This window comes from Rhinatrema bivittatum, chromosome 4 (assembly GCF_901001135.1).
Source record: "Rhinatrema bivittatum chromosome 4, aRhiBiv1.1, whole genome shotgun sequence".
Classification (NCBI taxonomy): domain Eukaryota; kingdom Metazoa; phylum Chordata; class Amphibia; order Gymnophiona; family Rhinatrematidae; genus Rhinatrema; species Rhinatrema bivittatum.
This window is the reverse complement of record NC_042618.1, coordinates 230894314-230919552: the sequence shown is the minus strand read 5'-3', so window position 1 is coordinate 230919552 and position 25239 is coordinate 230894314. Positions and strand designations below refer to the sequence as shown.

The window sequence follows — 25239 nt, the reverse complement described above, 5'->3', positions numbered from 1 at the left end:
TCTGCGTATGTTATGCACGTTTGAAGGAAACTGTGAGCAACTGGAAGGCAAATAGCCAAGGCATGGGCCAACAACTGAGGCAGACCTTGCCAGACAAGTGAGACATGATATTGATGATACACAGCTTAATAAAATGCAAGAAATCTTACTCTCAGCCATACTCTTCTAGTGAGCTTCAGTAGGTTCCATCACACCATATTGTCGATCCTTCAAGAACAGAGCACTGCAATTAATTAAAAGGCTTGATTTAATTAACTTAAAGGAATTTTGTAGTCTTGCCATGTCCTATAAGCCTATGCATGCCGCTCCATGTTTCTGAGCTCAGTCAGAGCAGACTGTTTGGAGAGAACTGGGTTTCCCCACTCACTAAACAAATTATTTAATCCCATCCTTGCCATTATTTTTGCACTAAAAATCAAATGCTGAGAATAAAGCATCACTTTAGAGATCAGGATTCTTATTTAAAGTAATTATTTGCCAGTCAGGGCAGACATCTGACCTCTAAAAACAATCAGAATGTTCTATGGGGGGGGGGGGGTGTCCTATAAACCATCATAAGCATGGATTGCGGTAAGCTATCTCTATGAAGGGCTGAAAATAAAAATAGTGCTTGCCTCTTTAAGAGAATGAGAGAGAAATGTCTAGCGTGTCCCTGTCTTGTGCATCGCATTTGAGCTGAAGCAATCATAGAAGCACCAGGAAGTATTAACCCTAGCAAAAATACCCAGCTATTTGTATAGTACAATTGATTAAATATGGCAAACATTCAAAACCAGGACCGAGTTTTGTTTGGCAATCTTTTGCTCTGCATATGGAACTAGACAGCTGATTAATGCGGGAAAAATGCTTTTTTCCCTTGTAAATCCCTTTGAACATTGTCCTGGTGACAAAGGGAAGAGAGAATGTCTTTATGATCTCACGTGAGCCACTGAACAGGCCATATCCCTGTTCAGTGGGGCCAAACAGAACTGCAAGTGGGCTTTAGCAGGTGGCATCAGACCCAGGAAAAATAACAGGGAGTGTTCATCCCTCCTGTGATCTGATGCCTCCATATTGGAACTGGTCATCTTCAAGTGCCTGATATTCAAAGCATTTTCAGTGCTATTTAGCCAGATAAGCGGGACTTATACGGCTAAGTAACAACCGCTGAATATGTATCTACATTCAATAGTCGCTGCTTAACCATATAAGACCTCATATGGCTAAAAGTTGCATGCACAAAGCGTACGGCTAACTATCAATATTCGGAGTTAGCTGCATAAGTATATCTGTAAGTTTAGACATGCCATAGAGTAGGTCTAAACTTAGCTGGGTAGACTTACCCGGCTAAATGTGCATATATACATGTATTTTCAGTGGCTTTGCCATGCCACTGAATAATATACATCGCAACTTAGCCAGATAAGTTCTAACCAGCTAACTTAACTTACACTGACAGCTTTGAATATCAAGCACCAAATGGTTATTCCATTGTTGGCTTAAAGCTCCAATCCATAGATGATTCTCAGTGGTTATTATTTTAAGACCAACTTCAGCAGAGAGCTGTATGTTACTGCTCACCATCCAGCCAGTCTGATTTTCAGGATATCCACAATGAATATGCTTGAGATAAATTTGCAGGCACTGCCACCAGTGGATGAGTTAGTTCAACAAGAACAGGCACTAAAGATCCTGCGTTTTAGCAACAGTTCTCAACCAAATGCTTGGGACACATCCAGCCAGTCTGGTTTTCATGATATTCACAATGAATATGCATGAGATAGATTTGCGTACACTGTTGGCAGGATCTTCAGTGCCTGTTCCTGTTGTACTAACTCAGCCTATGATTCCCAGTAATTCTTGAAGTGCCGTCATCATGAAGCCAAATCTCAAAAAATGAGAATTTACAACCATGCTGTCATTTAACAACCCTCTATGTGTCTACTTCAATATCTGTTGCCTTCAGTGGTGCTTGCTTATTCTAAATACCTTTAAAAAAGGAGGCTTTCAATTTGAAATAGTTTCTTTGGAAGCTCTGGCCATTACACAATGAGTTGTAGTATGAGGAAAGGCTAAAGAGGTTAGGGTTGTTGAGCTTGGAGAAAAGGTAGCTGAGGGGAGATATGATAGAGGTCTGCAAAATCACGAAAGGACTTGAATGGGTAAATGTGAAATGGTTATTTACTCTTTTGGATAATACAAGGACTAGGGACCATTCCATGAAGTTAGCAAGTAGCACATTTAAAACAAATTGGAGAAAATACTTTTTCACTCTGTGTGCAATTAAGCTCTGGAATTCATTGCTAGAGGATGTGGTTAAGGCAGCTAGTGTAGCTGGTTTTAAAAAAGGTTGGATACATTCCTGGAGAAGTCCATAAACTGCTATTAATCAATAGGGAATAGCCACTGCTTATTACTGGCATTAGTAGCATGGGACCTGTTTAATGTTTGGCTACTTGCCAGGTACTTGAGACTTGGATTGGCCGCTGTTGGAGACAAGATACAGTTTTGTCCCAACAAGAGTTCTTCAGTGCCGGAGAAGCAGGGATCTAGAAGGCAGCAGTCTTTTCGGGGTTCCCAAAGATCCCTGGCAAAGACTCAGGGCATGGGAGGTGATAAATCTTCACAATGAAGTCAGGATGGTCCACTCTCTGGAGAAGCTGTCAGGGGATGCCTGTCATGATTTTACAAGGATCACCTCAGACCAATGGCTCCTAGAGGCCATAAGAGATGGTTACACTTTAGAATTTTCTCACCCCATCAGGGAAATCTTCATGGTGTCCCATTGCGCTTCCTGCAGCAAGTGAGAGGTGGTTTGGGATATGTTGCATTGCATTCAGTGGTTAGGCGCAGTCATTTCGGTACCATCATTGGTGCAATGTCAATTTACTTTGTGGTTCCCAAGAAAGAAGGGACTTTTCGGTCCATTCTCGCCCTGCAGAAAGTCAAGTGCGGTGCTACAGGTGCCTCGATTTCGTATAGAAACGTTGTGGACAGTAATAGCAGCAGTCCGTCAAGGGGAGTTTTTGTCTTCGTTGGACTTGATGGAGGCTTATCTGCAAGTAACCATGTGTGCAGATCATCAGAAATTTCTTCAGTTTATGGTGCTGGGACAGGATTTCCAGTTTTGAGCCCTTCTGTTTGGGCTGGCGACAGCACCACAGACTTTCATGAAGGTGATGGTTGTGGGGCTATGGCTCTCCAGAGGGAAGGGGTCCTGGTTCATCATTATCTAGATGACTGGCTTATCCAAGCAAAGTCGGAGGTGGAATGTCGTCAGTCGGTTTACAGATGGTTGGAGATGTTGCAGTCGCTGGGCAGGGTGGTGAACCTAGCGAAGAGTGACCTAGTGACAACTTAGGCATTGGAATTCTTGGGAATGAGATTCGACACCCGGCTGGGCAAAGTGTTTCTTATCTAGAGAGGATTCTGAAGTTTCAATCACAGGTGGTCTGACTACTTCGAATGCCGGCTCCCAGGGCCTGGGATTATCTTCAGGTTCTGGGTTCTATGGCGTCTACACTGGATTTGGTGCTATGGGCCTTTGCCCATATGCATCCACTCTAGAGGGTGCTTCTGTCCCGTTGGAATCCATTGTCGAAGGAGTTTCATCGGTCCTTACAGCTGCTAGGGATCTCCAGGTCCAGTCTCTCGTGGTAGCTATCTCGGTTCGATTTGGAGAGGGGAGTGGATCTGGAGAAGCCAGAATGGGTAGTGGTGACCACAAATACCAGCCTCAGAGGTTGGGGGGGCATTTTGTCAATGACAGACAGCTCAAGGGCTTTGGTCATCAGAAGAAGCTTCCTGGTCTATCAAGTTTTTGGAAACGAGGGCAGCGCTCAGGGCATTGGTGGAATTCCTCCCTCAGGTTCAGGGGCAGTTGGTGCATGTGTTCTTGGACAATGCAACAATGGTGTGTATATCATCGGCAGGGTGAGACGAAGAGTTGAGGTGTGGCTCTGGAGGCCCAGGAATTGTTTGTCTGAATGGAGCAATATCTGGAGGGGATTGCAGCATCACATGTGGCCAGAGTGGACAATGTCAGATAGATTATCTCAGCAGGCAGCAGTTAGATCCGGGGGAATGGGAGTTGTCGGCGGAGGCCTTGGATCTCATTTGAGTCAGGTGGGGCAGTCCCCAGCTAGATCTAATGGCATCACTCAGCAATGCCAAAATGGCGCGGTTCCTCAGTCGTAGAAAAGAAGTAGGAGCCGAAGGGATCGATGCTCTGGTTCTTCCGTGGCCAACAGGAATTCTAATGTATGCATTCTCTCCATTACTTCTTGGAGGTTGAGTCTTGTGGCGCACAGAGCAACATCCAGGGAGGGTGATTCTGGTGGCACCAGAGTGGCCGCAGCGTCCATGTTTTGCAGATCTGATTCATCTCATTGTGGACTGACCCATCCAGTTGGCTCACCTGCAAGGCCTGCTTAGTCAAGGGCCTATCTTTTTGGATTGGGTGGATCGCTTTTGTCTCATGACTTGGCTTTTGTGGAGACGCATCAGTTCAAAAGTGTGCTCAGAGACAATTGTGGCTACATTGCTACAGGCAAGGAGACCGTCCACCTCGCTGGCTTATGTCAGTGTGTGGAGAGTGTTTGAGTCCTAGTGTATGGAAGAGGGCCTGGATCTGTTGTGGTTAGGTATTCCACAATCTTGGCTTTTTGCAACAGGGCTTGTCAAAGGGTCTGGCCTAAAATTCACTTCAGATGCAGGTAGCGGCCTTGGGTTGCCTTCGGGAGTAGTTGTAAGGAAAATCTTTGGCTTCTCATCCGGATATTATAAGTTTTCTCAAGGGGGCCAAGCATTTGCGACCGCTGATGTGAAGGACATATCCCTTGTGGAATCTTAACTTGGTTTTGCGAGGTCTTTGTGGCCTTTCCATTTGAATCTTTGCGGAGGGTGTCGCTGAAGGACCACACCTTGAAAGAAGTGTTTCTGGTGGCAATTTGTTCAACCAGAAGGATTTCAGAGCTTCAGGTCTTGTCCTTTAGGGAACTGTTCGTGCAGATTTCGGAGCATGGTGTGTTCAGTACCCTCGTTTTTGTTGAAGATTCTTCATTCTACCTCAACCAGACAGTGAAACCACTGGCGTTTTCAAATTTTTCTGTGGAATGGAGAAATTACTTACCTGATAATTTCATTTTCCTTAGTGTAGAGAGATGAACTCAGGATCAATGGGTATTGTGCTCTTCTGCTAGCAGATGGGAGATGGAGTCAGATTTCAAAGCTGATGTCACTCTAGATATACCCCTGCAGTAACCTCAGCTCTTCAGTATTCTCTTCTAAAAGCCATGTGGATATATTTTTTCTTAAATAACTTGATTAAACTTGAGTAAAACTTGAACTGGTTCAACTAATTTCCAAACTGGAGACCACCAGTGCACTCAACCAATTAAGGCCGACACCGGACAAACTGTGGGTGTCTTGAACCAGGGGTAGGCTGCAGCTTACCCGTATTTGCTTAGTCTCGAGGTTTGTCTTCCAAGGTTCTCCTTTTCCAGGGCAGCCGTGGGCGGGATGCTGAGTCCATCTGTCTACACTAAGGAAAACAAAATTATCAGGAAAGTAATATCTCCATTTCCTAGTGTGTAGGCAGATGGACTCAGAACCAATGGGATGTACAAAAGCTACTCCCGGACAGGGCAGGAGGCTGCCCGTGGCCCACTTAATACTGCCGTTGTGAAGGATGCGTCTTCCCGGGCCTGAACATCCAGGCAGTAGAACTTAGAGAAGGTGTGTATGGAGGACAATGTCGCCTCCTGACAGATCTCGGTGGGCGACAGCAGCTTGGTTTCTGCCCAAGAGACTGCCTGGGCCCTCATAGAATGAGCCTTAACCTGTTGAGGTAAGGGTTTTCCTGCCTCTTTGTAGGCTTCCTTGATTACTTCTTTGATCCAGCAGGCTATGGTCGCCCGCGTGGCCACTTCTCCTTGTTTCTTCCCGCTGTGAAGAATGATCCGTTTTGCGAACCAGGAGTCTGCCGACATTCAGGTGGTGAAGAAGGCGTGAGTTTTCCGAGTCCTTTGTAGATATGCGCCCAGTTGTGCTCAGTTGTGTGCGCAGGGTGCGCTCAGTTGTGCGCGCTGCTGTGCACGTAGCTGTGCGCACAGCCATGCGCTTGTATGTATTGGATGCACGCAAGTTAGGCGCATCGGCCGTCCGGCCTGCCCCACGCGTACCGCCGGTCAAGAAGGGAAGATGGCGCCAACGACCCCCGTGCATAAGATGGCGCTCCACCCACCCCCGAGAGTCTCCAGGTGTGTGGACCCTTGCACCGGATCGGGGCCAGGCCCAACCAAGGCTGCTCAACCCGATTGGTGCTCCCTTCTAACCTCGCTGGGGACGGATTCGAAATGGCAATCTGAGCTCTGGAGACCGGAGACCTGAATTTAAAGATTTTTGCTTACCTGGTCTCGGTGCTTACCGATCATGTGTCGGACGGTCTCCAGCTGCAGAAGGAGACAGAATTACCTTCACCGCCATGCTCGTTTCTGCACCTGCTGCCTTTCCGCCACACTGGGGGGCTAAGTCCATGCCGGGAACCAGCTACTGGACCAAAGCATACCTCTGAGGGATATCAGTGATCAATCTCAGGAATTCTGAACTGGGAGAGGGACCCTTAGGTATCACTGCAGGAGAGCGGGGCTCGATCTTCTTTAAGGTAAATTTTGTTTCTTCTTTGCTGTAATTCTTAACACTATTCTAGTGTGTGGGATAGTGTCCACATCCTCTAGGAGATGGAGAGATACTGAAGAGCTGAGGTTACTGCAGGGGTATATCTAGATTGACGTCAGCTTTGAAATCTGACTCCGTCTCCCATCTGCTAGCAGAAGAGCACAATACCCATTGGTCCTGAGTCCATCTGGCTACACGCTAGGAAAGGAATGCTTGTGAGGGAACTTCACATATTGGATATGTGGTCACTAATAGTTTCTGACAATTGGATCATCTATTTGTCTTGTTCAGAGGCTTGAATAAAGAAGCTAAGTAAAGTCACTATTGCTTGTTGATTAAAGGAGACTTTTTTCAGCCTATCTCTGTAAAGGTTGGAAGGTTCTGGAGGGTTTGAGGGTTCATTCTACTAGAGCACAAGCAGCCTCCTGGGCAGAATGTCTGTTGGTGTCACCACAAGAGATCAGTAGAGCAGCAACATGGACTTCATTTCAGCAGTCATTACCACATAGATGTGCGGGCACCTTAGGAGGCAAGTTTCGGTGAGGGTATTCTGGGAGCGGGTCTTTCAGTTGCCCGCCCAGTGTAGGTGAGCTTGGGTACATTTCACTTGTTTGGATTGATCTGGAGTTTGAACAGGAAAGGAAAATTGGTTCTTACCTGCTAGTTTTCATTCCTGGAATTCCACAGATTAGTCCAGCGACCCATCCCCTAGATTCTGAAAGACTGATATGGTTGTGATAAGTGTTTATGCAGAGCTTATTTTGTGTATATAGTTGAAACTTTTAGGGCTGAAAGGTTTTCAGTTCATTTGTTGGATTTGAAGGCTTCAGGGGGCTCCAACACTGGTTTCCCATGTTCGCCCTAGTGGGGGAAGTACTGAGGGATTACAGGTGGCATTCTCGGTTATATAGCAATGTCTGAAAAGTTTTTATTCTCTACCTCTATCTGCTGGTAGGGATGCAAAATCCACTTGTCTGGATAGATCTGTAATATTCCAGGAACAGAAATTAGCAGGTAAGAACCAATTTTCCTATCCTAACCCCGACATGAGCCGTGTTTTGCCACAGGGCTGTCTCAAGGCAGGGAAAAAAGACAACCATAAGAACGCTCAATTAAACAATGAAAAACCACTGCAAAAATAAATTGAAAGAGCTGTAAATCACATCATAGAGATGATCAAGTAAACATTAAATATCCCACCTCCCTTCTACTTACATTAATTGAGGTATACATTCCCACTCCAGCCTCCTTCTGCTGTATTACTTGATTGTAACCAATTGACACCAAACACACTTTTATATTTGTTACATACATGATCAGTATAATATCCAACTCTAGCTTGATCTATGTATGTGTCCCTTCATATTTAGTCATGGAATATCCTCCTTTCTAGTGTTTGGAATGTAAGGCACCCAGGAGTGGAATGGGGTCTTCTAACTTTACTGGTTCTCCCAAAAATACCTGGGGTCCACTGGTCTACATCCTATGTTCTCCCAAGGTAGAGGCACTTGTGAGGAAATCTCCAGTGTCTCCTGTTGCGATCCCTCCTGTGGCTGGAGCCACAGGAGATCTCTTACCTCCTTGCCTGGGTCCTGCAGACTTCCTCTTCCTGCCTTCCTTAGGTGCCGGGCTGCTTCTCTCTGCCCTTCTTGTAGGGCCAGTGAGGGAGTGGGCCCTAGATAACACCATTTCCTGGATCCATCTCTTCAGTCCTATAAAGAGGGCCTGGCTTCATTTCCAAGTTGCCTTTGCAAGGAGTAAGTCCTCCTTAGGACTCCTCGTCTGCTTCTCCTCCTAGTCACTCTGTTCCGTGTGTGATCCCGTGTCTTCATCGTTGTTCCATGTTCCGGTCTCTGCCTTGTTGTCCGCCTGTTCCTGATGTCTAGTTGTTCGCCTGTTCCTGATGTCCAGTTGACCGCCTGTTCCTGATGTCTAGTTGTCTGCTTGTTCCTATGTTCAGATGTCCATCAATCCTTGATGCCCTGATGTCTATATCTTCAAGTTGTCCCATCTGTTCCTTGATGTTCTGACGTCCATCAGTTCCATTCTTGTTCTGACGTCTATCACTTCCTGATGTCCTGACGTCCTGATGTCCATCTGTTCTTGACATCCTGACGTCCATCCATTCCTGATGTCCTGATGTCCATCTGTTCTTGACATCCTGACGATCATCCATTCCTGATGTCCTGACGTCTGTTCGTTCCTGACATCCATCTGTTCCTGATGTCCTGACGTCTATTCGTTCCTGACGTCCATCTGTTCCTGATGTCCTGACGCCTGTTCGCTCCTGACATCCATCTGTTCCTGATGTCCTGACGTCTATTCGTTCCTGACGTCCATCTGTTCCTGATGTCCTGACGCCTGTTCGTTCTTGATGTCCTGACGCCCGTCCATTCCTGATGTCTTGATATCCATCCGTTCCTGATGTCTTGATGTCCATCCAGACCTGATGTCCATCTGTTCCTGATGTCCATCCGTTCCTGATACCTTTGTCCAGATGTCCTCAGCTCCATTCTGACCCGACTGCGGTGGTCCGACCACCCCCACCGGGGTGTGTGGGGCGTTGATGGGTCTTCCTTGCGATGATGCTATGGACTCCTCTCGTCCCTTGTCTGACTTACCTTGTTCTTGATGTCCGATATCTGACTTGCCTTAATGTCCTAGCTTGATGCCTGCTTGTGTGGTCCGTGACCAGCCCGGTGGGGCTGAGTATGGCGCTAGAGGGACTTTCCCGCTTGTAGGTTCCGGACGTTTTAACCATAGGGTTTAACCTTGCCTTGTCTTGCCCTCCCTTGTCTTGCCCTCCCTTGCCTTGTCCAGCATTCTTCTTATCCAGCATTCTACTGTCCTGCAATGACTGAGTCTTCATCTACTTCAATGACTGAGCCTTCTGTTGCGACTGTCGCTGCCTGACGTCTCCACTCCACCCTCCTACCTCTCTGGCGACTCCTCCTGCGGTTGATGGACGTTTGGCTGCCGCGGCGTCTACCTGCCGTCCTCTCTGGCGTCCCCGGACCAGCTTGGGTGCTGCCTCCCACCATGCTGTTCAGCTGCCTTCAGTGGCGCGAACCTCAGGGGTGTCCCCCTGTGATGATGTCATGCATCCAGGAATCAAAAGGCCTACGCGATTGCTAGCTAATCGAGTTAGCAAAGGTTTCCTAACGGATGGGATTCGCTCTCCGTACCTTGCAACTCTGGCTCCTTCGGACCTACTTTATTTGGGGTACCCGCTCCTCAGGGGCCTCTCTCTCTTTCTTATCTTTCAGGTCGCAATCTGAAACCGGTACTCGCTCCTCGAGGGCCCATGTTCCTGGACTCTCTACTTGGACTCCAATTCTGGCGCAAAGACACTGCTGCCTATAACATCTGTGAGTTACCATCTCTATCTCTCAGAGCTATTCCCTGGAACCAGGTACTCGCTCCTCGAGGGCCTGCCTTTACTCCAGCTCCTGTGCTCCACGCTGAGAGACCGCTGCGTGAGTACATTACCAACGAGGCTCTATTCCTAAACTCTGCATATCTGCTACTACTCACAATATCAATTCTTTCTATTACAGCACAGCCATTGTGGGGTCGCTGTTCCAGAGCCTGAGGGACTACAAGCCCAACCGGGCTACTTTCCAGCTCACTACTGCCACCTCTGGTGGTTCACCAATCCTGTACAATAAAAGAACTAGTGTGGGTGTGTCTCCTACGCTGAGCCTGACCTGTGGCCCCTCACGGGACTTCCCCCTGTGGGCGTGGTCATCCGCCACAGGTCCAGGGGTCCACCCAAAACCCTTACAAATAATAACAGATTGCTAACTCCATGGATCCGGCACAGCTCAATGTCCTGCAGGCCATACCGTGCCTGGCCCTGCGCATTTCGGAGCAGCAAGACGCTTTGGAGAAACTCACTTCAGCGTTTCATCAGCTGCACACACAGAAGACCCAAGGCACTGCTTCCAGCAACGAAGGTCAGTTACAGGAGGTAACTTTAAAGACTGCTGTACCGCTGACGGCTCCAGTTCATTTCTTGGGAGAGATTCAGAAGACCAGAGGCTTTTTAAACCAGTGCTGCATGCATTTTGCTCTACAGCCTTCTCAGTTCCCTACAGCTTTTTCCAAGACTACCTACATCCTTTCTTATCTGGATGGAAGGGCCTTGTCTTGGGTGTCTACACTGTGGGAACGCAAGCATCCTATATTGCAGGACATAGATGGATTTCTGGACTTATTTAAATCCGTTTTCGATGATCCTGCTCGAGTTACCGTTGCCGGCTCTGCTTTGGTGGACTTGAAGCAAGGCAACAGACAACTGGCTGATTTTGTGATAGAGTTTAAAACTCTTGCTACAGAACTCTGCTGGGACCCTAAATGCCTGAAGACCCTTTTCTTCAGAGGCCTGGATACCCGTTTAAAAGACGAGCTGGCCGCTCGCGAAATACCTGACTCGCTGGATGAACTAGTGGCTTTGGCCACTCGTATCATTCACCGGCTTCGTGACAAGGTGAAGGAACTCTGGCCTAATAGAATACCTGGGTTGAAACAGGCTAGTGCTAAACCTGCAGCTCTGATTGTTCCAGTAATTCCTGCTGCCAGTGAAGATGAACCGATGCAACTTGGTCACAGGCATTTGACTTCCAAAGAGAGAAGACTTCGGAAGAGGCGCGGTCTTTGTATGTACTTTGGTCAGACCGGCCATGATGTCCCTACATGCCCTATTCGTCCGGGAAATGGGCGGGCCTAAGTCCTGGAGGAGGACTGTTCTTAGGCCTCACTACACCCTCTCCTCCACTCTCTCTCCCAGTCTCCTTGACCTGCGGATCGTCCACGGTTCAAGTTCTTGCCCTGGTGGATTCAGGGGCAGGAGACAACTTTATTCTCCAACGTTTAGTGGAACACCTGAGGATTCCCCTCGTCAGTTTGAAAGTTCCGCTACTTCTATCCTCCATCCATGGAGAGCCCTTACCGGGCGACATAACTTGCCAAACCTTACCAGTGACTCTCCGCATCGGAGCTCTCCATATGGAATCGCTTCCCTTCTTTGTATTGGAAAAGGCCATGCACCCTATCGTCCTGGGGTTACCCTGGTTGCAAGCGCACCAACCCCAATTTGACTGGGCATCCTTGGAACTCTACTGCTGGGGCCCAGAGTGACATGGGAGTTGCCTTAAGGAGATTGTTCCTGTCATCTGCATGCCTACGACTCCAGTGATGCCAGGACTTCCTCCCCAATACGCATCCTATGGGGATGTGTTCTCCAAAGAAGCAGCTGACATTCTTCCTCCACATAGGTCCTATGACTGTGCCATAAGACTGAAACCCAATACTGAACCTCCTAAAGGATGTGTCTATCCTCTCTCAGAAATTGAGAATAAGGCAATGTCCGAATACATTGAAGAGAACCTTCAGAAGGGGTTTATCAGACCATTGAAGTCTCCAGCCGGCGCGGGCTTTTTATTTTTGGGGAAGAAGGATGGTACCCTACGTCCATGTATCGATTACCGAGGTCTGAACAATATCACGATTAAAGACCGCTACCCCTTGCCTTTAATCTCGGAGCTGTTTGATCGGCTTCAAGGGACCAAGATATTTTCAAAACTCGAACTGAAGGGGGCCTACAACTTAGTTCGCATTCATAGTGGCGACGAATGAAAAACAGCCTTCAACACTCGAGATGGCCACTTCGAGTACTTAGTGATGCCCTTCGGCCTGTGCAACGCACCTGCCATATTTCAGAACATGATGAATGACATCTTGCGGGATCTGCTGTACAAGAGTGTTGTGGTCTACCTGGATGATATCCTAATCTTCTCTCAAGACCTGCCCACTCACATTGAAACAAGTACTCCGCCGAATCCGTGAACACCGGCTTTACATCAAACTTTCTAAGTGCGAATTCCACAAAGATTCAGTGCCTTTCCTTGGCTATATTGTGTCTAAAGAAGGCTTCCAGATGGATCCTCACAAACTTGAGCGTATCAAAAATTGGTCCCAACCTACCAGCCTGAAGTCCCTGAGAAGATTCCTGGGGTTCACCAACTATTATAGAAGCTTCATAAAGAACTACTCTTCTTTAACAGTACCCTTGACCACCATGACCCGCAAGGGTGCCAATGCTTCAAAATGGTCTGCGGAGGCCATTTCCATGTTCGAGAATCTGAAAACTGCCCTCTCCATGGAACCATGCTTGTGGCATCCTGATCCCAACAAGCCCTTTATCGTTGAAGTTGATGCTTCAGATGTTGGCGTGGGGGCCGTATTGAGCCAGACAGGAGACTCGAAAGCCTTATGTCCCTGTTCCTTCTTCTCACGACGATTCTCCACAGCCAAGAAGAACTATGGGATCGGCGATAAAGAACTCTTTGCAATAAAGCTTGCATTCGAGGAATGGCTGCCTTGGCTCGAAGGCACGCAACATCAAATAACCATATTCACGGACCACAAAAATCTAGAGTATCTTCGCCACGCACAACGTCTTAACCACAGACAAGCCAGATGGTCCTTATTTTTTAATCGTTTCGACTTTGTGCTTAAGTATCGCCCCGGAGACAGAAATACCAGAGCAGACGCCTTTTCACGCTCCTTTCTCTTGGAGGATGTGCCCGAAGAACCTCAGCACATAATTGATCCGAAGAAAGTCATCTTGGCGACTACCCATTCTGTGCCCGCTTGTAAGACCTTCGTTCCAAAACACCTCAGGAAGAAGGTGCTCTTTTGGGCTCACGATTCCAAGCTGGCTGGCCATCCTGGTCAATGCCGTACCCTGCTCAAAATACAGAAGTTGTATTGGTGGCCTACGATCAAGAAGGATACCTATTCCTATGTGGCATCCTGTACAAATTGTGCCAAGAACAAACCCGCTTCTGGTCAACCGTGGGGTCTGCTGCAACCTCTGCCAGTTCCGGGACAGCCTTGGTCACACATCACTGCTGATTTTGTAGTTGATTTACCCCCTTCTGGAGGAATGAATACCATCTGGGTAACAGTTGATTGCTTCAGCAAGATGGCCCACTTCATAGTGCTTCCTGGCTTACCCTCAGCCTTGGAGCTTGCGAAGCTCTTCATATTGCACATATTTCACCTTCACGACCTACCTAGTCACATTGTCTCTGACCGTGGTTCACAATTCACGTCACGATTCTGGAGGGCCTTGTGCAAGTTATTTGACATCTCTCTAGACTACACTTCAGCCTGCCATCCGCAATCAAATGACCAAACAGAACGGATGAATAGAACTTTGAAGCAGTACATTCGTGCCTATGTCAGTTCCCTTCAGAATAACTGGGCCAAACTGCTACCATGGGCTGAATTCGCCAACAACTCTCATCCAGCAACATCAACTGGATCAACACCTTTTGAAGTGGTATATGGATGTTCTCCAACACCGCCACTTCCACTGAAGCTCTCAGTAATGTCCCCAGCAGCTCAAGCTACTGCTGATGAAATCCATAACTTGTGGGTTCAGACAAAGGACATGCTGAATAAAGTGAGTGACCATGCTAAGAAGTACTATGACACTCACCATTCGCAAGCGCCAGTCTTCAAACCTGGAGATAAAGTCTGGTTATCTACCAAACACCTCATACTGAAGCTACCCTCCACTCTGTTCGCTCCTCGCTACGTTGGACCATTTCCAATCCTCCAACGTCTTGGCAACATCACCTATAGTCTGAAGCTACCACCTGGACTCAACATCCATAACGCTTTCCACGTTTCACTCTTAAAACCACTCATTCTCAGCGAATTTACTTCCAAGTCTCAGGAACCACCTGTTATCAATGCAGAATGCGACCTAGTATACAAGGTTGAAGAGATACTTGATGTCCGAAGACAAGGCAATGCACTTGAATACCTTCTGTCATGGGAAGGTTTCGGCCCTGAAGAAAACTCTTGGGAGCCTCAGGCCAACATCCTTGACATAGAGATGCTCCGTCAATTTCACCTTGTGCATCCTTCTAAACCACAGATTGGTACCCAAAGAGGAGATTGCCTTTTGAAGGGGGGTACTGTTGCGACTGTTGCTGCCCAACATCTCCACTCCGCCCTCCTTACCTCTCTGACGACTCCTCCTGCGGTTGACGGACGTTTGGCTGCCGCGGCATCTGCCTGCCATCCTCTCCAGCGTCCCCGGACCGGCTTGGGTGCTGCCTCCCGCCTTGCTGTACAGCTGCCTTGGGGCGCGCGCGCCGCTTGGCCCTGCTTCAAATACCTTCAATGGCGTGAACCTCAGGGGTGTCCCCCTGTGATGACATCATGCATCCAGGATACAAAAGGCCTATGCGATTGCTAGCTAATCGAGTTAGCAAAAGTTTCCTAACGGATGGGATTCGCTCTCCATACCTTGCAACTCTGCCTCCTTCGGACCTACTTTATTTGGGGTACCCGCTCCTCGGGGTCTCTCTCTCTTTCTTAACTTTCAGGTCGCAGTCTGGAACCGGTACTTGCTCCTCGAAAGCCCATGTTCCTGGACTCACTACTTGGACTCCACTTCTGCCAGGAAGACACCACTGCCTATAACATCTGTGAGTTACCATCTCTCTCAGATCTATTCCCTGGAACCAGGTACTCGCTCCTCAAGGGCCTGCCTTTACTCCAGCTCCTGTGCTCCACACTGAGAGACTGCTGCGTGAGTACATTACCAACGAGGCTCTATTCCTGAACTCTGCATATCCTACTACTACTCACAATATCAGTTCTCTCTATTACAGCACAGTCATTGTGGGGTCACTGTTCCAGATCCTGAGGGACTACAAACCCAACCGGGCTACTTTCCAGCTCACTACTGCCACCTCTGGTGGTTCACCAATCCTGTATAATAAAATAACTAGTATGTGTGTGTCTCCTATGCTGAGCCTGACCTGTGGCCCCTCACAGGACTTCCCCCCGTGGGCATGGTCATCCGCCACAGGTCCAGTGATCCACCCAAAACCCTTACAAATAATAACATCTTCATCTACTTCAATGACTGAGTCTTTGTCTACTTCAATGACTGAGTCTTTGTCTTCCTCAATGCCTGAGTCTTTGTCTCCCTCTAAGCCTGACTCTTCATCTCCCTCAAACCTGACTCTTCGTCTACCTCAAAGCCTGACTCTTCGTCTACCTCATTGCCTGAGTCTTCGTCTACCTCATTGCCTGAGTCTTCGTCTGTTCTGCAACGCCTTGAGTCCTTGTCTGCCATGTCTGATGTCTTTGTCTGCCTTCCCATGTCTTGTTCCACGTCTCTGTCTGGCCATGTGTCTGGCCTGCCGCTTCAAGCCGCTACCCCATGGCTAGTCTGAAAGGACTTGGAACGGTCGGAGGATCATTCAGAGACCACCATTGCGTTGGTGGCCTCACGGAAGCGTGCAGGTACGGTAGAGGGTCAGGATCTCTAGTCTTCCCTGCAGGGACATCTCACCGCGAGCGCTCCCTAGCGCTCCCTTCCCTCCGCAGCGCAACATCTCCTCTCTCCTCTAGCTAACTCCTTGATATTCCCAATTCTCCTCTCAGATCTTACATACTGAAAGATTCAAAAACATACAGCAGGAGTGAGATGAAAAAACTTATTCCCAAAACAAAACTTCATAAAAACTCCCTCCCCCCCCCAAAAAAAATCTCAAAACACAGAGATGCCAACACACAGAGATGCCACCATCCAACTACTTAGTGTGAATTAGAAAAAGCCATTTTTTTTCTCTTGCTAGTCTTACCCAGAGTAGGAATGAATCCCACTCTCTGTAGGACTAGGGAAACTAGCAAAACAGATTCAAAATACCTACAGAATAAAAAATCACTGAGACATACTACACCAGTCACAGGGTGTGGATCTTCAGTGTGTTGTCTCACTTCATACCGAACTCAGCCAAATGTCTGAGTCCCAGCTGAGTAGGAATAGGGAACCAATAAACATAGATCCTTTTTCCTCAACTTCTAAAACAAAAGCCATACTGATCCCAAGTGTCACTTGCTCTTGAGCAGGTAGGAGCTCACCACTGGAGCAGCATCTAGTGGGGGTGCTGTGGCAAAATTGTATGTTCCTCCTTCACTCACAGGTCCCAAACCATGGGGGTCTCTACATAAGTTATTTTATTTGATTGTTCAGAACTAAAGTCTGAGAGGATAACTTTCAAAGAAATGCCCATAGCGGCATATATGGCCGTGAACAGCTCTTCGCAAGTATTGTATAACGTGTGTATGATATATGCGCGTGTTATAAAATATGTGTATCTCTACCCCACAACATACGTGCATATGTAAGCTCACATGTGAATACATGCAATGCATTGAAAGAACATATATTAACGCATTGAACATGTGTACCCTTTATACCTATTTTAAAAATACACGCGCATATATTTTACACATAAAAATAAATTAGGACTTGCGTAAATCAGTGCATTTTAAAACATGCAACATTAAGGAAATTACCAGCTTTACCAATTAGTCCACCAGTTCACCCAGTCCTTCTCCAGATCATGGAGACCCTCCTAGTTCTTCTGCCTAAAATCTCCCCAGTTCACCCAGACCTCCCACCCAGTCAGCACTACACAATAAACATGTCTAATATCAATTATACCAGATAATTAGCGGGTGTAAAATTATGCAAATCTACATGTGTAAGTGTCTTATGGGCTTAGTGTCTTATGGGCTTAGCAACTTACATGTGTAAAAGTTGGCCCCGCTCCAGAACACTCCTAAACCACCCATTTTTACATGGCTGTATGTGCACACCAAAGTGAAAATATGTGCGTATTTTGGACTTTTATAAAATATGGAATATGCAAGTATGTATGCTAATTTTTACACGTGTAACATTTTTTAAAATTCATCCCTGGGTGAATAAACAAATGATCCTTCTTTTTGTTTCATTATCTTCCAGGGCAAACTATACAGCTGCTCGGACAGTTCCAAGATAACAGAATCAGAATGCAAGTAAGTTTAATCCCACTGTCAAACTCAATTTGCTGTGTAGCGGTGCAATTATTAGTACATACAGATATAACGCTGTTTTTTTTTTTTCTTTCCTGAAACAGAGGCAATTTCATCACTTACAAGGACGGAGATGTTGCCCAGCCGATAATCCAGCCTCGCACATGGGAGAATAGCAAGTTTGACTTTGACAATGTGCTAGCAGCTATGATGGCTCTCTTTACTGTGTCAACGTTTGAGGGCTGGCCAGAGTAAGTAGCAACCAGCCTCAGCTTCACAACTGCTTAATGACTAGGAGCTCTGGCTCTGTATACTTCACATGACGATGAGGCCAGGGCTTCCCAAACCGGATGACCCCATATCCTGTCAGGTTTTCAGGATATGCATGAATATGCATGAGACACGTTTGCATATGCTGTCAACCCAGTATATTTATATGTATCTCATGCATATTCATTGTTGATATCCTGAAAACTCGACTGGATGTAGAATCACCAGGACGTTTTTGAGAAGCCCTGGATTAGGGGATCAGTTTTAGCTGTGAGATCATTTTTTTCTTTACAACTTCAAAAACTCCTTTGGGATCCAAAGGTTGGACTGGATTCTTTGCAGTTTATGTACCAATATCAAAATGGTCCAAAGATGATGGTGTGAGTTTTTGCAATCACATAGGTCTCTTCTTCAGGTAGAAGCAAGACTTACCTTTTCTTGAAGACACGCATACAGCAGCACCTTTGGTCCAAATAGTTATCATGACCTGCAAAGCATCCAGATTTCTCCAGAACCAATCAGTGATGTGCTGGAGAAGGCACATAAGGGCACTTGGGAGCCTCTGATAAAATTATTTTATGAAAACTATTATTGCACCAAGAGGAACAGAACTGAGAGCCTCTTGATAAGAAATTGGAAGTATGTTACTGGGAACAGTATGGCTGCTAATAGTATGCACTAGAAAAATCAGTTTGTAAATAGAAAAGACATTTAAGCTGCACTTCCCTCCAAATTGTGGATCACTGAGTCATCTCTTATCAAAAGACAATTTGATGTTTTAGCTCTGGTAAAAAGAATAAAAAGCATTATTTGACTATTGGTAAATGTTAGGATGATATATCTAAATCCCTGAAATTCTGAACTCCTGTTTTTGCTGATGAAACTAAATGATGTGGTCCATAGCAGTGCTTCTCAATCCAGTCTTCGGGGCACCCCTAGCCAGTCAGGTTTTCAGGAAATCCACAATGAATATGTATGAGATAGATTTGCATGCAGTGCTTCTGTTGCGGAGCACGCCCTCAGGCCCTGTTAGGATCTCGGAGGCGTGGTCCCATCTAAGGTAGGATGTGAACCCTTGGGCCGCGGCATGGCTCAGGAAGGAGCCCCGTGCTCCTATCAGTTCACCTCGGGTGGAGCAGGAGCAAGGCTAGAGTGAAGACAAGGTGAGGATTCCGGAACAGGAACAAGGCAGGCTCAGGCCTCCGCTGGACCTACACGCACCAATGAGATCCAGCAATGCAATGCTGATCTCGAGAGTAGCCCTCCAGCCACTCGATAGCCCTTCCGAACCCGTCGCTGGGGAACGACGAATGCGTGAGGCCAGATGGAGGCTGAGGGCAGGAACATGAAGACTTGGAAGAAGACTCAGGATACTCAGAGGATTCAGACAAAGACTTGGATACTCAGGAGACTCAGACGAAGACTTGGATACTCAGACAAGGGCTCAGGATACTCAGAGGACTCAGACAAGGATTCAGGTTGCTCGGAAGTTTCAGGTAAGGATTCAAGAGTCAGGCAAAAGTACTGGGTGAGAACTGCATCGCAACATGCCCTACACAGCCGCCCATGGCTGGTCACGGACCACGCTGAATGCGAAGCAGACTCCAGGTGAAGACGTGGAACTTGAGACTGGAACATGGCGAAGAATCAGTAGAGGCCTGCACTGGGGCGCGCCCTACACAGCCGCCTCTGGCTGGTCGCTGACCACGCTGGAGCAGAGGAGGTTCTGGCAGAGTCTTAGGCATGGACGAAAGCAGGCACAAGGGAACTACATAGACCGGGACAAGATACTCAGGAACAAGGCTTTAAAAACAGAAGTCTCCCGGAGGCTTGCGCTGTAGGCGAGAAGAAGGCCTTGTACCATGAGGCGCCCTACACAGCCATCCCATGGGCTGGTCATGGACCACGACATGGCACGCCAAGAGAGGTGGACAGAAGAGGGACCTGGGAACTGGACGAAGAGCTGAAGATGAGACGGGCGGAGTCAAGACAGGAACATCGGACATCAGGACTTGGGGCATCAGGACATCTGAACACGGAACATCTAGAACATCAGGAACAGAAGACAGGCGACAAGGGAGCTCCGACGAGGGACGAGACCAGGGACATCAAGGAGACAAAGATAAGGAACACAAAGAACATGGAACGAAGATCCATCAAGGCACAGGAGACCATGGAAGACCTGGATAGGAAGGAAGAACACAGACACTGTGCAAACCCGATCCGAAGGCCCTGAAGATCAGCAGCAAGGCCCTTTTATAGGGCTGAAGCAGGAACTGGTGGATGACATCATCTCAGAGGGCCACAGGGCTTTTCCCGCCGCTGACCCTTTAAAAGTCGGGTTGAGATGCGCGCCCACGCCTAAGGAGAAGGAGGAAGAGAGCAGGCACATCGGCGGTACCCCTGCCACGTGGGAGGCCTGAAGGACGACGGCATCGGCGGCGGCAGCCCTGCCGCGAAGAAAGGAACAGACTGCAGCAGCGGCTCCGTGCCGGAAAGAGGGACTCCTGCTGGGGGCTCTAGGACCGCAGGGGAGCCCGGAGCGTCATGGGATGGTGTAGGCAGTCGCCTGGCTGGCCGTGTTTGGAGAAGCAGGTAGGTGGGGGGCTGCCCACGGCATGTGGGCAGACTCACAACAGCTTCCATTAAATGCAAATCTATCTCATGCATATTCATTGTGGATATCCTGAAAACCTGATTGGCTAAGTGTGCCCCAAGGTCTGGGTTGAGAAGCATTGGGCCAGAGGACATAGAAGGATTACAGATAGGCTCCAATTAGAGAATATTCAGGCTGGAAGTATCATCTGTTGATGTGCAGAACTGAAAAAACTAAATGTTCCACTTCCTATCTCTCTAATTTACTGTGTGATCAGGCCACTTATTGCTTTTGTCTCTATAATTATATAACTCCAGATTGGGGTCCTATCACAGGAGTCTGCAGGCACACACCTAACACTGAGGTTATTAGATGCTTCAACTCCACGCACACTAAGTAGCCCCAGACTTATAGGATTCCTCCTGGGGGGTGGGTGCAGGGCCGGCGCATCCCATTAGGCAAACTAGGTGGGCCCTTGGGCACCGACCATTAGGGAACGGCAAAGAGCAGCCATGTGGGGCCTCCATGAGCACACAAGAACCACTTCCCCACCAGCTCTGGCCGCGTGTCCTCCTCCATGGCCTCTCCTGGGGAGAGAACATCAGCAGCCGCCCCCACTTCACGGCAACAGCACTGCAGACCGCAGAGGATGGGGAGGGAGGGGGGAGGGGAAGGTAACAAGCAGCTGAGGTGCGGTGGGTTTCAACCCCGGGTGGGTGGGCGTGACTTGGAGGGACGGGCGCAAGGCAGAAGGTTCACCTAAGGCACCTACTACCCTTATTTATTTATTTATTTATTTGCTTAAAATATTGTCTATACCGTTGTTTAGTAATGCACCATTACAACGGTTTAGATAGAGGCACATATATTTAGTTTGGTTACAAAAAGTATCTATGAAAGTGCCAGTACAGTGTTGGTACATGTTTATATAATTATAAGGTATAAGATAGGTGACATGGATCTAGTCCATTTATATGATTAATAGGGTAATCATAGAAGAATTGTGCTTAAACCGGAGTTCTCTAACATTATCTTTTGAGTATAAAAATAAAAGATGTGAGACCATGCATCTAGGTAACCTTGTTCTGTGTTTCTTATTCTCCGTTCTCATTGTAACTGACATAACCTCTTGAGCCTTGCATATTATCTTTTACTTTTTTTTTTTTACAGTACATGGTAATAATCACACTGGAAACAATTTGGTGTTCCAACACGGTTTTACTGAAAGGTTTCTTTAAAGATGGAACAACACAGTTTGCAAGCCTCTTTCTGTTTCTAAAGTCCATAACACTCAACGCACAATAAAGCTCTGGAATTTGTTGCCAGAGGATGTGATTAGTGCAGTTAGTGTAGCTGGGTTCAAAAAAGGTTTGGATAAGTTCTTGAAGGAGAAGTCCATTACCTGCTATTAATCAGTTTTACTTAGGGAATAGCCACTGCTATTAATTGCATCACTAGCATGGGATCTTCTTAGTGTTTGGGTACTTGCCAGGTTCTTGTGGCCTGGTTTGGCCTCTGTTGGAAGCAGGATGCTGGGCTTGATGGACCCTTGGTCTGACCCAGCATGGCAATTTCTTATGTTCTTATGTTCTAACACAAAGTTACATTTAGTAAATCAGTAACTTCATAGTTTCATCAATAATAAGATACCAACCAGATCCCTCTCTACTCTGGTAGTAGTTGGGGTTCCTTCATGGGATGTCTATACTGGCAGAGTAGCTGGAATTCCCCCATTTACCATTCCTTGAATCAGATGTTCCAGTATCAGTATCTTACTCCTGATGAACTTAAAGGGAATTCTCGTTACTCCAATCCCTGCATATCGGATAGATATTTGCAGTTGTTATGCACCAGATGAGTGCTACTTCTCTTCCTTCCTTCTTTCATTCCCCTCAGACATTTGGATGAAAATCCAAGGGTTCTCCCAGATTTTGGTTGGGTGAATGCTGTATCTCTCAAGTGGAGAGCAACAGATCAATCAGATGACATTGATCCCAATGCTTAAAAGGGAAAGAAGTATGGGAAAACCTTCCTTCAAAAGAATTCCAAAGAGGAAAGTTATTCTCTCCTCGAAAGGGAAAATTCAGAAAGAAAGTCTCTGAACTGTTCTCCAAATCCACAGCCCACTGTGAAGGGCCTAGGATTTCTTCTTAACCAAAAACAAGGAACTCAAAAGAAACACTCCTCTCCTGCTGACTTGTAACATAAAAAAAAACCCATCTACTCTAGGAGTCCTGACCTTGTATAGGAACAAGCAGCAACCACTGCCGCAGTCTCACACGGGGGTGCTATGGAATAGATGGTTTGCTCCTCTAGTACAGTGGTTCTCAACTAGTGTGTCGCGAGGTCACAGAAGGTGTGTCACAGACCCAGCAGAAGGCTGCTCTTTCCTCATCTGTCTGATCAGGAGTTGGCTGATTTCTCCTTTATTGGGTATGACAGGAAGCTGCTCTTGCTTCCTTCTCCTCTTCCTGGCCCAGTGGGAGGTTATTCCCTTCTCTTTCACCCAGATCAGAGCGAGATATCACCAACTCCTGTTCATATGGGCCCGGCAAGACACCAACTTTATTTATTTATTTATTTATTTATTTAAAGTTTTTATATACCGGCAATCATGAAAACATATCTTGCTGGTTTACATAGAATGGGGGTGCAATAAAATACATAGAACTTAAGAACAAAGAACTAGAACTGTGGTGACAGAAGGTACAGTTACATTTAACAAGGTGGCCAAACTTGGAGTAGGAAAAATAGAAAAGAGGATAGAAAATGGTTAAACAATATACAATTTAAATGTAGTATACAAAATAGATAAATGTTATAAACAAACGGCAAGGTGATTTAGGAGTTATTGGATTGTGTCATTGAGTTGTGTCCGGAAAGGCTTGCTTGAATAACCAAGTCTTAAGTTTTTTCCTAAAATTTGGGAGGCAAGGCTCCTGTCTGAGGTCTGTAGGAATGGAATTCCACAGTAGAGGGCCAGCTGTGGAGGTGGCACGATCTCTTACGGTAATGTGTTTGGTCGTTTTCGCTGGGGGAACCAGGAGGGAACCTCTATATGCATCTCTGGTAGGTCTGGTGGAATTATGTACTTGGAGAGGGAATTGGAGATCGAGAGTGGTGAGTTGATGTATAGTTTTATAGGTGATAGTTAAGGCTTTATACATGATGCGGAAGTATACGGGTAACCAATGAAGCTCTTTCAGGATGGGTGAAATGTGGTCTCTTTTCCTTGCGCCTGTCAGAATACGGGCAGCTGAATTTTGAACCATCTGTAGTGGTTTGGAGTATGATGAAGGTAGACCTAGCAATAGGGAGTTGCAGTAGTCCAGTTTCGAAAATATGACTGCTTGGATGATCGTTCTGAAGTCTTGAGCGTGGAAAAGAGGTCTTATCCTTTTCAGGACCTGGAGTTTGTAGAAACAGTCTTTGGTTGTTTTGTTGATGTGTGCTTTGAAGTTTAGCCGGTTATCTATTAACACTCCTAGGTCTCTAGTTTGTGTGGTAGGGAGATTGGTGGGAAGAGTACTGTTGTTGGTGTTGTTTTCAGGTGAGATAAGAAGGATCTCAGTCTTGGAGGAATTTAAGATGAGGTGTAGACTGTTGAGTAGTTGTTTGATTTTTTGGTGGCATGATTCCCAGTAGTCAAGAGTATTAGAGTATGTGTCTTTGATGGGGATGATGATTTGGATATCGTCTGCGTATAGAAAAAACTTTAGATTGAGGTCGGTGAGAAGTTGGCATAGAGGAAGAAGGTAAATATTGAATAGAGTCGGAGATAATGAAGAACCTTGTGGGACTCCTATGGTAGAGTCAAATCTTGAGGATTCCTTGTTTTGGAGTTTGACTTTGTAACCTCTATTGTTGAGAAAGGTTTTAAACCAGGAAAGGACGGTGCCTCTGATTCCTATGGATGACAACTGGTTTAGGAGGATAGCGTGGTTGACCGTGTCGAACGCTGCGGATAGGTCTAGCAAGATCAAAAGGAATGAGTTTCCTTTGTCGAGGCCCAGTAGGAGATGGTCTGTCAAAGAGATAAGGAGAGATTCTGTGCCTCGGTTTTTTCGGAATCCGTGTTGAGGGGCAAAGAAGAGATTATTGTCTTCGATGTAGTTTGACAGTTGAGAGTTGACTAGTTTTTCCATGATCTTGGCGATGAATGGGAGGTTAGCAATGGGTCGGAAGTTGTTGGGGTCCTTCGGGTCAAGGTTGGGTTTCTTTAGGAGTGGTGAGATTGAGGCCATTTTGAGATCATCTGGGAAGGATCCTTGGGCTAGAGAGCAGTTGATGATGTTTGTTAATGATGTGGCTATTGAGTCAGGAATAGATAGGAGTAGTTTGGTGGGGATGTGGTCAGCAGGATGAGACGAAGGTTTCATTCTTCTCAGGATGGTTTGTATCTCAGTGGAAGAGATGGGCTCAAAAGTGTTTAGGCTGGAGTTTATGTAAGTCGGGTGATTATATGTCGGGAGGGCATCAGCTGTATTGGAAGGCAGTTGAGTTAAAAGATTGTTGATTTTATTTTGGAAAAACTGGGCGAGTTCTTCAGCTTTGGATTGTGTCAAGTCGCTGGGGATTTCTCGTGGTATAGTTTGAGTGAGGCTGGATACATAAGCGAAGAGGGCTTTAGAATCAAAGACCAAGTTGTGAATCTTAGATGCAAAGTAATCTTTTTTTGATTTTGAAGTGAGGGCTTTGTATTGGTATAGCGTGGATTTGTATGATGAAATGGTGAAGTCACAAGGAGTTTTACGCCAAGTCGCTTCTTTCTTTCTTAAACTTTGTTTTAGTTTTCTGAGTTCATTGGTGAACCAAGGTTGTCT

At 46.7% G+C, this 25239-nt stretch overlaps 1 protein-coding gene across 18 annotated transcripts in view; it reads left to right on the top strand.

The window, feature by feature from the left end:
* CACNA1C (calcium voltage-gated channel subunit alpha1 C) overlaps positions 1–25239 on the top strand; it is a 1539476-nt gene that overhangs the window by 1261144 nt on the left and 253093 nt on the right. For all 18 annotated transcript variants that reach the window (XM_029599882.1, XM_029599881.1, XM_029599874.1 and 15 more), the window contains 2 exons: positions 17501–17553; positions 17655–17801. In XM_029599882.1, the coding sequence (XP_029455742.1) occupies positions 17501–17553; positions 17655–17801 (200 nt within the window). The remainder of the gene's footprint in view (positions 1–17500; positions 17554–17654; positions 17802–25239) is intronic.